At 46.9% G+C, this 13,206-nt stretch overlaps 1 protein-coding gene across 3 annotated transcripts in view; it reads left to right on the forward strand.

Annotated features, from left to right (window-relative positions):
- Window positions 1-13,206, forward strand: part of LOC144503074 (uncharacterized) — a 111,740-nt gene that overhangs the window by 44,568 nt on the left and 53,966 nt on the right. For all 3 annotated transcript variants that reach the window (XM_078227577.1, XM_078227584.1, XM_078227590.1), the window contains exons 7-8: window positions 5,402-5,508; window positions 6,771-6,957. In XM_078227577.1, the coding sequence (XP_078083703.1) occupies window positions 5,402-5,508; window positions 6,771-6,957 (294 nt within the window). The remainder of the gene's footprint in view (window positions 1-5,401; window positions 5,509-6,770; window positions 6,958-13,206) is intronic.

Below are 13,206 nucleotides of genomic sequence, written 5' to 3' on the forward strand. Positions count from 1 at the left end.
GATTCCCGGCTCGGGTCACTGTCTGTGTGGAGTTTGCACATTCTCCTCGTGTCTGCGTGGGTTTCCTCCGGGTGCTCCGGTTTCCTCCCACAGTCCAAAGATGTGTGGGTTAGGTTGATTGGCCAGGTTAAAAATTGCCCCTTAGAGTCGGGTAAATATGTGGGGGTAGGGCCTGGGTGGGATTGTGGTCGGTGCAGACTCGATGGGCCGAATGGCCTCCTTCTGCACTGTAGGGTTTCTATGATTTCACGTGTGGTGTGGGTGAGATTGGAAGAGGATTTTTGTTTCTGAACTTGATAATTCTTTAAAATTTAAGGTGCATTTAGCTTCATCGATGGAAGCTTGTGTGGATTCTATTGGAAAGTCCCCACTCCAGTGTGACTGAGCTCACAGTACAAATAGATTCCGCATGGCTGTGTAGTCATTGGATACCTTTGTGTGAGGACTTAAAAAGAAATGTCTGGAATTTAGAAATACTTTACCACTGCCCTCGAGGACACTTGTTTTCTGTACACTGTTGAATACAGGTCTGCATTCCAGTTGACTTGTGCTGTCTGTGGTAACACAATCACATCAGTCCTTGGCAATGTCAACAACAATTTCAGGAAGCATCTCTGAAAAGCCAGAAGAAAGACTTGTACAAAAACCCTGATGACCTCAGAATATTCCAAACAATTTTACTGGCAAAGTAGCACTTACAAAGTGTAATTTTTAAAACTGGTAAAGGAGAAAATAACGTGACTTAAGGTACATTATAAGAAAATGACAGATGTTAAAATTAGAGTTGGATCATTTAGGAGTAAAACCAGGAAGTTCTTTTTCACATATAGGGTAGTGGAAATGTGAAACTTCCTCCCAAAATTACTGTAGATACTGGGTCAAGGATATAACTGGGTCCGCACGCAGCAGGTGGTGAAGGAACCAACAAGAGGAAATAACATACTTGATCTCATCCTTACCAATCTGCTAGCTGCAGATGCATCTGTCCATGACAGTATCGGTAAGAATAACCACCGCACACCGCCTTCACATTGAGAATAACCTTCATCGTGTTGTGTGGCACTATCACCGTGCTCAATGGGACAGACTTTGAACTGATCTAGCAACTCATGACTGGGCATCCATGAGGCGCTGTAGGCCATCAACAGCAGCAGAACTGAAATCCAACACAAGCTGCAACCCCATGGCCTGACATATCCCCCACTCAACCATTACCATCAAGCCAGGGGATCAACCCTGGTTCAATGGAGAGTGCAGGAGGGCATGCCAGGAGCAGCACCAGGTATACCTAAAAATGAGGTGTCAACCTGCTGAAGTTACAACACAGGACTACTTGCATGCCAAATGGCATAAACAGCAGGTGATAGACAGAGCTAAGTGATCCCACAACCAATGGATCAGATCTAAGCTCTGCAGTCCTGCCACATCCAGTTGTGAATGGTGGTGGACAATTAAACAACTCACTGGAGGAGGAGGCTCCACAAATATCCCCATCATCAATGGGGGAGGACCCAGGCACATCAGTGCAAAAGATAAGGTTGAAGTATTCACAACAAGTGTCAGCCAGAAGTGCCAAATGGATGATCCACCTCAGCCTCCTCCAGAGGTCCCCAGCATCTCAGATGCCAGTCTCCAGTCAATTTAATTCGCTCCACGTAATATCAAGAAACAGTTGGAAGCACTGGATACTGCAAAGGCAATGGGCCCTGATAACATTCCAGCAATAGTACTGAAGACTTGTGCTCCAGAACATGCCACTCCCCTAGCCAAACTCTTCCACTACAGTTACAACACTGACATCTACCCGACAATGTGGAAGATTGCCCAGGTATGTCCTGTACACAAAAAGCAGGATAAATCCAACATGGCCAATCACTGCCCAATCAGTCTACTCTCGATCATCAGTAAAGTGATGGAAGTGGTCATCAACAGCGCTATCAAGCAGCACCTGCTCAGCAATAACCTGCTTAATGAAGCCCAGTTTGGGTTTCGCCAGGGTCACTCAGCTCCTGACCTCATTACAGCCTTGGTTCAAACATGGATGAAAGAACTGAATTCCAGAGGTGAGGTGAGAGTGACAGCCCTGGACATCAAGGCCACATTTGACCAAATGTGGCATCTAGTGAAACTGGAATCAATGGTTATGGGGGGCAAACTCTCTGCTGATTGGAGTCAGACCTGGTACATCGGAAGATGGTTGTAATTGTGGAGGGTCAGTCATCTCAACTCCAAGACACGTCTGCAGGAGTCCCTCAGGATAGTGTCCTAGGCCCAACAATCTTCAGCGGCTTCATCAATGACCTTCCCTCTGTCATAAGGTCAGAAGTGGGGATGTTCACCGATGATTGCACAATGTTCAGCACCATTCGAGACTCCTCAGATACTGAAGCAGTTCATTTTCAAATGCAACAAGATCTGGAAAATATCCAGGTTTGGGTTGACAAGTGGCAAGTAATATTCACGCCACACAAATGCCAGGCAATGACCATCACCAATAAGAGACACTCTAATCACCGTCCCTTGACATTCAATGGTGTTTCCATCACTGAATCCCCCACTGTCAACATCCTTGGGGTCACCATTGACCAGAAACTCAACTGGACTCGCCACATAAACACAGTGGCTACAAGGGCAGGTCAGAGGCTAGGAATACTGCGCCGAGTAACTCACCTCCCGACTCCCCAAAGCCTGTCCACCATCTACAAGGCACAAGTCAGGAGTGTGATGGAATACTCCCCACTTGCCTGGATGGGTGCAGCTCCAACAATACTCAAGAAGCTCGACACCATCCAGGACAAAGCAGCCCGCTTGATTGGCACCACATCCACAAACATCCACTCCCTCCGCCACCAACGCTCAGTAGCAGCAGTGTGTACTGTCTGCAAGATGCATGCAGCAATTCACCAAAGATCCTTAGATAGCACCTTCCAAACCCTCGACCACTTCCATCTAGAAGGACAAGGGATACATGGGAGCACTATCACCTGAAAGTTCCCCTTCTAGTCACTCACCATCCTGACTTGGAAATATATCGCCGTTCCTTCACTGTCGCTGGGTCATAATCCTGAAATTCCCCCCTTGACAGCATTGTGGGTCAACCCACAGAACATAAGAACATAAGAAATATAAGAACATAAGAAATAGGAGCAGGAGTAGGCCATCTAGCCCCTCGAGCCTGCCCCGCCATTCAATAAGATCATGGCTGATCTGAAGTGGATCAGTTCCACTTACCCGCCTGATCCCTATAACCCCTAATTCCCTTACCGATCAGGAATCCATCTATCCGTGATTTAAACATATTCAACGAGGTAGCCTCCACCACTTCAGTGGGCAGAGAATTCCAGAGATTCACCACCCTCGGAGAGAAGAAGTTCCTCCTCAACTCTGTCCTAAACTGACCCCCCTTTATTTTGAGGCTGTGCCCTCTAGTTCTAGTTTCCTTTCTAAGTGGAAAGAATCTCTCCATCTCTACCCTATCCAGCCCCTTCATTATCTTATAGGTCTCTATAAGATCCCCCCTCAGCCTTCTAAATTCCAATGACTACAAACCCAATCTGCTCAGTCTCTCCTCATAATCAACACCCCTCATCTCTGGTATCAACCTGGTGAACCTTCTCTGCACTCCCTCCAAGGCCAATATATCCTTCCGCAAATAAGGGGACCAATACTGCACACAGTATTCCAGCTGCGGCCTCACCAATGCCCTGTACAGATGCAGCAAGACATCTCTGCTTTTATATTCTATCCCCCTTGCGATATAGGCCAACATCCCATTTGCCTTCTTGATCACCTGTTGCACCTGCAGACTGGGTTTTTGCGTCTCATGCACAAGGACCCCCAGGTCCCTCTGCACAGCAGCATGGACTGCAGCGATTCAAGAAGGCAGCTCACCACCACCTTCTCAAGGGCAACCAGGGATGGACAATAAATGCTGGCCAGCCAGAGATGCCCATCTCCCACGAATGATTAAAAAAATTAAACTGCTCAAGATTCAGATTGAGATGAGGTTATCTATGGAAATGGAGCAAAGCTGGGTATGCGGAATTGTACTATGCGTTTTGGCGGGTTTCTGTAAGTATGTTAGTCATTATCACTGGCCAGTGAAATGACCTCCTCCAACTGTCAAACCCTCTGGTTCTATTCTATTAAGTGCTTTAAATTGGGTGCAGGAAGGTGGGATTAGGTGGGTGACCTTGGGCTGGCATGGACAAGATGGGCTGAATGGCCTCCTTGTGTGCTGTAATCTTTCTATGGTTCAATGGTTAACTCTTGGCTATCCCTTCAAACTATACAGAATCGTAAAACACTGGAAGGCATAGCGGCAAATTTGCACAGAGCAAGCAACCAAGAACAACCTCCAAACACCACTAATGATCAGATAATGTGTTTTATAATGATACTGATTGAGGGATAAATATTGGTTGTGTCATTGGGGAGAAAGACAGAGTAGTGTAATGGGACTTTTTACATCCACCTAAAAGGCAGGCAAGGTGTTGGTTTAAGGCCACAGATCGTGAATGTAGCCCAATCCATCACGCAAACCAGCCTCCCATCCATTGACACTGTCTACACTTCCCGCTGCCTCGGCAAAGCAACCAGCATAATTAAGGACCCCACACACCCCGGACATTCTCTCTTCCACCTTCTTCCCTCAGGAAAAAGATACAAAAGTCTGAGGTCACGTACCAACCGACTCAAGAACAGCTTCTTCCCTGCTGCTGCCAGACTTTTGAATGGACTTACCTTGCATTAAGTTGAACTTTCTCTACACCCTAGCTATGACTGTAACACTACATTCTGCACTCTCTCGTTTCCTTCTCTATGAACGGTATGCTTTGTCTGTATAGCGCACAAGAAAATAATAAATCAAATCAAATCAAAATCAAAGATGACATCTCTGACAGTGAAGTGCACCCTCTGTATTGCACAGAAATCTCCGGAGTGACATTTTAAGCTCACAGCCCTTTGGTTGATTGCTGAGAGTGAAACTCGTTGAGCCACAATCAGACAATGATTTAAAGGGACGGCACGGTGGCACTGTGATTAGCACTGCTGCCTCACAGTGCCAGGGACCTGGGTTCAATTCCCAGCTTGGGTCAATGTCTGAGTGGAGTTTGCACATTCTCCCCATGTCTGCATGGGTTTCCTCTGCGTGCTCCAGTTTCCTCCCACGTGCCAAAGATGTGCAGGTTAGGTAGATCGGCCGTGCTAAAGTGCCCCTTAGTGTCATGGGGGGTTAGCTAGGATAAATACATGGAGTTATGGGGATAGAGCCAGGTGGCATTGTGATTGGTGTAGACTCGATGGCCGAGTGGCCTCCTTCTGCACCGTAGGATTCTATAAAAACCTTCCCTATTGGACCTGTTTGGTTAATTCGTCCTTTGTATTTGTTTTGGGGCAGGTTATTCTGACAGCCCTGATCCTACATGAGGTCGGCCGATCCAAAATGAAGAAAAGCAACTATCAAGAAGCACTCGAGTTTTTAGACTGCGCAGAAAATCAATTCAGGTGATGGATTTTCTCATTTTTATTCCTTTGTACGTGGAAAGTATTTTTTTTAAACCTGAGCAACATCGAAATTTATTAATATATCTTCACCACAGCTTTCTGAACGAGTAGAGAGAAGCCTAAGGTTGTAAGATCAGGACAATGAATGGGACCCTGTCTCAAGCTCATGAGTGTTTCACAGTAATAATATTCCTGAAATTTCAAAAATCTAATTTATTACAAATGTAAAAACATTGACATTCTTCAGAGCCGAGCCTGTGACCCATTCCACCGTCACTTTGAACAGAGTCATTGAGTCATAGCATGGTGGCACAGTGGTTAGCACTGCCACCTCAAAGCTCCAGGGACCCAGGTTCAATTTCCAGCTTGGGTCACTGTCTGCGTGGAGTTTGCACGTTCTCCCCATGTCTGTATGGGTTTCCTCCGGGTGCTCTGGTTTCCTCTCACAGTCCAAAGACGTGCAGGTTAGGTGAACTGACCATGTTAAATTCTCCCTCAGTGTACCCAGACAGGTGCCGGAGTGTGGCGACTAGGGGGATTTTCACAGTAACTTCATTGTTTTGTGAATATAAGCCTACTTGTGACTAATAAATAAACTTTATAAACTTTAGAGTGGTACAGCACAGAAAGTGGCCCTTTGGCCCATCCTGTCTGCACCAGCCATCAAGCATCTATCTATTCTAATCCCATTTTCCAGCACTTGTTCCTTAGCCTTGTATGCTATGGTGTTTCAAGCGCTCATCTAAATGCTTCTTAAATGTTGTGACGGTTCCCGCTTCTACTACCCTTTCAGGCAGTGAGTTCCAGATTCCTACCACCCCCTGGGTGAAAAGGCTTTTCCTCAAATCCCCTCTAAAGCTCCTGCCCCTTACCTTAAATTTACATCCCCTGGTTATTGATCCCTCTACGAGGGGGAAAGGTTCCTCCCTATCTACTCTATCTATGTCCCTCACAATTTTGAACACCTCAATCTGCAACCCACCCACCACCCACCCCTCCCACCCCCCAACAGCTTTCTCTGCTCGAAGGAAGACAGCCCCAGCCTAACCAGCCTCTTTTCATAGCTGAAATCATTTGTTCATTTGGTATAAATATGTGTTTGTAGGTTAAGAAGCCTCAGACTCTCCTTTCAGTGAAATGTACAGTAAATTCAGGCCAAATCAACCTTCCCTGTGTAGCAGGAAAGTCACATCATTCGGGAGATAAGAGAAAGGTTGGAGCTCTCTGCTTGCAGTGCTTTGATGTACTCATCTCTTTTACAGAGAATGCGATGAAGGACAACTCAACAGCATTGACAACTATGGAGTGCTGAATCTGGATGTAACCTGGTGCAATCTTCAGCTGCGGAAAATTGAGTGTCTCATAGATGCAGGGGAAAGGTTAAAAAAAGCTCAGGAATATTTCAACAATTGCTTTGGAGAAAATGAAGAACGACTTCAACAACTAGAGGTTGGTTGATATTTTGTTTGCAAGAGTTTCCTATTTACCTGGGTATGGCACCTTGGCAGTCAGCCTCAACTTACAGGTTACTTGATAATACCTTTAATTTATTCATCATTTAGATTTGAGCCTCTTTGGCAAATTCAGCATTTGTTTTTTTCCAGTGGTGAATTTGGAGGGAATCTTCGATGTGGAGATGCCGGTGTTGGACTGGGGTGGGCACAGTAAGAAGTCTCACAACACCAGGTTAAAGTCCAACAGGTTATTTGGTAGCACGAGCTTTCGGAGTGCTGCTCCTTCATTAGGTGAGTGGCTAATGAAGAAGCAGCTCTCTGAAAGCTCGTGCTACCAACTAACCTGTTGGACTTTAACCTGGTGTTGTGAGACTTCTTAGAGGGAATCCAGATGTGCTTTTTATTGCTATTTCAAATTAATAATAAGTTTATGTCAAATTATTGCATCTACTTTTTTAAATATATTCTGCTAATGAACATGAATTGAGGGCAGGATTAGGCCATTCAGCCCCTGACGTCAGCTCCACCATTCAGTAAGATCATGGCTGATCTGATTGTGGTCTCAACTCCACTTTCCTGTCTGCCTAGTTCTAGTCCCTCGACAAGGAGAAATGGATGGCACTGCTGCCTCACAGAGCCCAGGGACCCGGGTTTGATTCCCGGCTTGGGTCACTGTCTGCGTCGAGTTTGCACATTCTCCCCGTGTCTGCGGGGGTTTCCTCCAGGTGCTCAGGTTTCCTCCCACATTCTGAAAGATGTGCTGGTTAGGTGCTTTGACCTGAACAGGTGCCTGAGTGTGGCGACGAGGGGAATTTCACAGTAACTTCATTGCAGTGTTAATGTAAGCCTTACTTGTGACTAATAAATAAACTTTAACTTTAAACGTCCTCTTAGCTTCCACCCTGCCAAGAGCCTTCAGGATTTTATATGTTTCAATTAGATCACCCATCACCTTTGCAAACTTCTATGGATACGATGCAACCTTTTCTCATTCCCAATACGCCTTAACATAGAACATAGAACATAGAACAGTACAGCACAGAACAGGCCCTTCGGCCCACGATGTTGTGCCGACCTTCATCTGAAACCAAGATCAAGCTATCCCACTCCCTACCATCCTGGTGTGCTCCATGTGCCTATCCAATAACCGCTTAAATGTTCCTAAAGTGTCTGACTCCACTATCACTGCAGGCAGTCCATTCCACACCCCAACCACTCTCTGCGTGAAGAACCTACCTCTGATATCCTTCCTATATCTCCCACCATGAACCCTATAGTTATGCCCCCTCGTAATAGCTCCATCCACCCGAGGAAATAGTCTTTGAACGTTCACTCGATCTATCCCCTTCATCATTTTATAAACCTCTATTAAGTCTCCCCTCAATCTCCTCCGCTCCAGAGAGAACAGCCCCAGCTCCCTCAACCTTTCCTCATAAGACCGACACTCCAAACCAGGCAGCATCCTGGTAAATCTCCTCTGCACTCTTTCCAGCGCTTCCACATCCTTCTTATAGTGAGGTGACCAGAACTGCACGCAATATTCCAAATGCGGTCTCACCAAGGTCCTGTACAGTTGCAGCATAACCCCACGGCTCTTAAACTCCAACCCCCTGTTAATAAAAGCTAACACACTATATGCCTTCTTCACAGCTCTATCCACTTGAGTGGCAACCTTTAGAGATCTGTGGATATGGACCCCAAGATCTCTCTGTTCCTCCACAGTCTTCACAACCCTACCTTTGACCCTGTAATCCACATTTAAATTAGTCCTACCAAAATGAATCACCTCACATTTATCAGGGTTAAACTCCATTTGCCATTTTTCAGCCCAGCTTTGCATCCTATCTATGTCTCTTTGCAGCCTACAACAGCCCTCCACCTCATCCACTACTCCACCAATCTTGGTGTCATCAGCAAATTTACTGATCCACCCTTCAGCCCCCTCCTCTAAGTCATTAATAAAAATCACAAAGAGCAGAGGACCAAGCACCGATCCCTGCGGCACTCCGCTAGCAACCTGCCTCCAGTCCGAAAATTTTCCATCCACCACCACCCTCTGTCTTCGATCAGACAGCCAGTTACCTATCCAATCGGCCAACTTTCCCTCTATCCCACACCTCCTTACTTTCATCATAAGCCGACCATGGGGGACCTTATCAAACGCCTTACTAAAATCCATGTATATGACATCAACCGCCCTACCTTCATCAACACACCTAGTTACCTCCTCAAAAAATTCTATCAAATTTGTGAGGCAGGATTTGCCCTTCATAAATCCGTGCTGACTATCCCGGATTAATCCGCATCTTTCTAAATGGTCGTAAATCCCATCCCTAAGGACCCTTTCCATCAATTTACCAACCACCGAAGTCAGACTAACCGGTCTATAATTACCAGGGTCATTTCTATTCCCTTTCTTAAACAGAGGAACAACATTTGCCACTCTCCAGTCCTCTGGCACCATCCCCGTGGACAGTGAGGACCCAAAGATCAAAGCCAAAGGCTCTGCAATCTCATCCCTCGCCTCCCAAAGAATCCTAGGATACATTTCATCAGGCCCAGGGGACTTATCGACCTTCAGTTTATTCAAAACTGCCAATACATCCTCCCTCCGAACATCTATTTCCTCCAGCCTATTAGCCTGTAACACCTTCTCTTCATGAAAAACATGGCCCCTCTCCTTGGTGAACACTGAAGAAAAGTATTCATTCATCACCTCGCCTATCTCTACTGATTCCATACACAAGTTCCCATCACTGTCCTTGACCGGCCCTAACCTCACCCTGGTCATTCTTTTATTCCTCACATAAGAGTAAAAAGCCTTGGGGTTTTCCTTGATCCGACCCGCCAAGGACTTCTCATGTCCCCTCCTAGCTCTCCTCAGCCCCTTTTTCAGCTCGTTCCTTGCTAACTTGTAACCCTCAGTCGAGCCATCTGAACCTTGTTTCCTCATCCCTACATAAGCTTCCCTCTTCCTTTTCACAAGACATTCCACCTCTTTTGTGAACCACGGTTCCCTCACTCGGCCATTTCCTCCCTGCCTGACAGGGACATACCTATCAAGGACACCCAGTATTTGTTCCTTGAAAAAGTTCCACTTTTCATCAGTGCCTTTCCCTGACAGTTTCTGTTCCCATCTTATGCCCCCTAATTCTTGTCTAATCGCATCATAATTACCTCTCCCCCAATTGTAAGCCTTGCCCTGCCGTCCGGCCCTATCCCTCTCCATTGCAATAACAAAAGACACCGAATTGTGGTCACTATCTCCAAAGTTCTCTCCCACAACCAAATCTAACACTTGGCCCGGTTCATTTCCCAGTACCAAATCCAATGTGGCCTCACCCCTTGTCGGCCTATCCACATATTGTGTCAGGAAACCCTCCTGCACACGCTGCACAAAAAGTGCCCCATCCGAACTATTTGACCTACAAAGGTTCCAATCAATATTTGGAAAGTTAAAGTCCCCCATGACAACTACCCTGTGACCCCCACACGTATCCATAATCTGCTTAGCAATTTCTTCCTCCACATCTCTATTACTATTTGGGGGCCTATAGTAAACTCCTAGCAACGTGACCGCTCCTTTCCTGTTTCTAACTGCAGCCCATATTACCTCAGTGTGCATATCCCCCTCAAAGTGCTTTTCCGCAGCCGTTAAACTATCCTTGATTAACAATGCTACTCCTCCACCTCTTTTACCAGCTTCCCTACACTTACTGAAACATCTATACCCCGGAACGTCCAACAACCATTCCTGTCCTTGTTCTACCCACGTCTCCGTAATGGCCACAACATCGTAGTCCCAAGTAGCAATCCACGCCCCAAGTTCATCCACCTTGTTCCGGATGCTCCTTGCATTGAAGTAGACACACTTCAACCCATCTTCCTGTCTACCGGTACCCACCCTTGACCTTGATACCTTCCCCAATACCTCACCACCCTCAACACTGACTTCTGGACTACAACTCCTTTTCCCACTCCCCTGACAAATTAGTTTAAATCCCCCTGAAGAGCCGTAGCAAATTTCCCTCCCAGGATATTGGTGCCCCTCTGGTTCAGGTGCACCCCGTCCTGTTTGTAGAGGTCCCACCTTCCCCCGAAAGTGTTCCAATTATCCACGTATCTGAAACCCTCCCTCCTGCACCATCCCTGCAACCACATGTTTAAGTGCACTCTCTCCCTGTTCCTCAACTCGCTATCACGTGGCACCGGTAGCGTACCAGAGATGACCACATGTTTTGTCTTTGCTCTCAGCTTCCAGCCCAGCTCCCGAAATTCCTGTTTTAAATCCCCGTCCCTTCTCTTACCTATGTCGTTGGTACCAATGTGTACCACGACTTGTGACTGTTTCCCCTCCCCCTTAAGAATCCGGAAAACACGGTCCGAGACGTCACGGACCCTGGCATCCGGTAGGCAACAAACCATCCTCGAGTCTCTTTTGCTGCCACAGAACCTCCTATCTATCCCTCTAACTAACGAGTCCCCAATAACTATTGCCCTCCCGCTCTCCTCCTTACCCTCCTGAGCCACAGGGACGGACTCAGTGCCGGAGATCCTCTCACTGCGGCTCACCACTGGTATGTCGTCCCCCTCAACCGTATCCAAAGCGGAATACTTATTGCTAAGGGGAACGACCACAGGGGATCCCTGCACCGACTGCTTCTTCCCAGCCCCTCTCACCGTCACCCATCTATTTTCATTCCGCGGAGTAACTGTATCCCTGAAGCTTCTGTCTATGGCCATCTCTGCATCCCTAATGATCCTAAGTTCCTCCAACTCCAGCTCCAGTTCCCTTACACGGTTTTGGAGGAGCTGCAGATGGATGCACTTCTCACAGGTATAATCAGCAGGGACACTGACGTCGTCCCTCACCTCGAACATAGTGCAAGAGGAACATTGCACTGCCTTCACGCCCATCCCCTCTAGATACCTTGCCAGTACCAGGTAGAAACAGCAAAAAATGAATTAACTCACCCCTGCTCGCCCAAGCCCTGTGAGCCAAAGCCCTACAGCTTTCACTCTGCCTCCTGCTCACTCTGCTGCCCGCTAACGATGCTGCCCGCTCAAAAGTGCGGCCTACTTTTAAACCCTCCAAAAACCTTCCCAGACTCCTGCTGGGCCCACTTCCTGTTTTAAAAAAAAACCTCCGATTTTTTACACAAATTTAACTTAAAATAAATAAATAAATGTAGTGAACAAACCAACTGCCTTCTCCTCAGCCTGGTCCTGTGGAACAATGAGGCTGAAAACTGCAAGTTAAGCACTTTTAAACCCTCCAAAAACCTTATCCCAGGAATCAGTCAAGTTTAAAATTACCAAGTCAAAGAACAAAGAAAAGTACAGCACAAGAACAGGCCCTTCGCCCCGCCAAGCCCGTGCCAATCATGATGCCCTAATTAAACTGAAAAAAATACCTTCTGCCCTTACTCGATCTGTATCACCCTATTCCCGCCCTATTCTTGTACCCATCCAGATGTCTCTTAAATGTTGCTAAAGTGCCTGCTTCCACCACCTCCTCTGGCAGCGCGTTCCAGGCACCCACCACTCTCTGTGTGAAAAACTCCCCCGCACATCTCCCTTAAACTTTCCCCCTCTCACCTTGAACCTGTGCCCCCTTGTAATTGACACTTCCACCCTGGGAAAAAGCCCCTGACTATCCACCTTATGCCTCTCATAATTTTGTAGCCCTCTATCAGGTCTCCCCTCAGCCACTGTCTCCAATGAAAACAATCCTAGTTTATTCAACCTCTCCTCATAGCCAACACCCTCGAGACCAGGCAACATCCTGGTGAATCTTTTTTGCACTCTCTCCAAAGCTTCCACATCCTTCTGGTTGTGTGGTGACCAGAACTGTACGCAATACTCCAAATGTAGCCTAACCAAGGTTTTATATAGCTGCAACATGATTTCCCACTTTACCGAAAACATATTGGCCTGAATCTTCCGAGGAGCGACAATCACCGTTAGATTGCTGCTCCGTTCCTGCTTTCCCATGCCATAGCTGAACTCTGCATTTCTGGCCGGGATTTCTGATCCTGGCTTCTCCCAAAATGCTGAGCTTCACGGAAATGGAATTGCTTCTTTGTGGCACCGGATTGTCAGGGAAAGACAAGCCCCATTTTCATGGCACCAGCGTATTCTGGTTAGTGAAGAGTTTAACTGTCCCAAAGCTTGATTGAAAAGCTATGGAGAGAAGGTGTGGGTAAGGGGATAGGGTGGGTGAGGAGGTGGGTGTAAGGTAGGT

Source organism: Mustelus asterias, chromosome 2 (assembly GCF_964213995.1).
Source record: "Mustelus asterias chromosome 2, sMusAst1.hap1.1, whole genome shotgun sequence".
Lineage (NCBI taxonomy): Eukaryota > Metazoa > Chordata > Chondrichthyes > Carcharhiniformes > Triakidae > Mustelus > Mustelus asterias.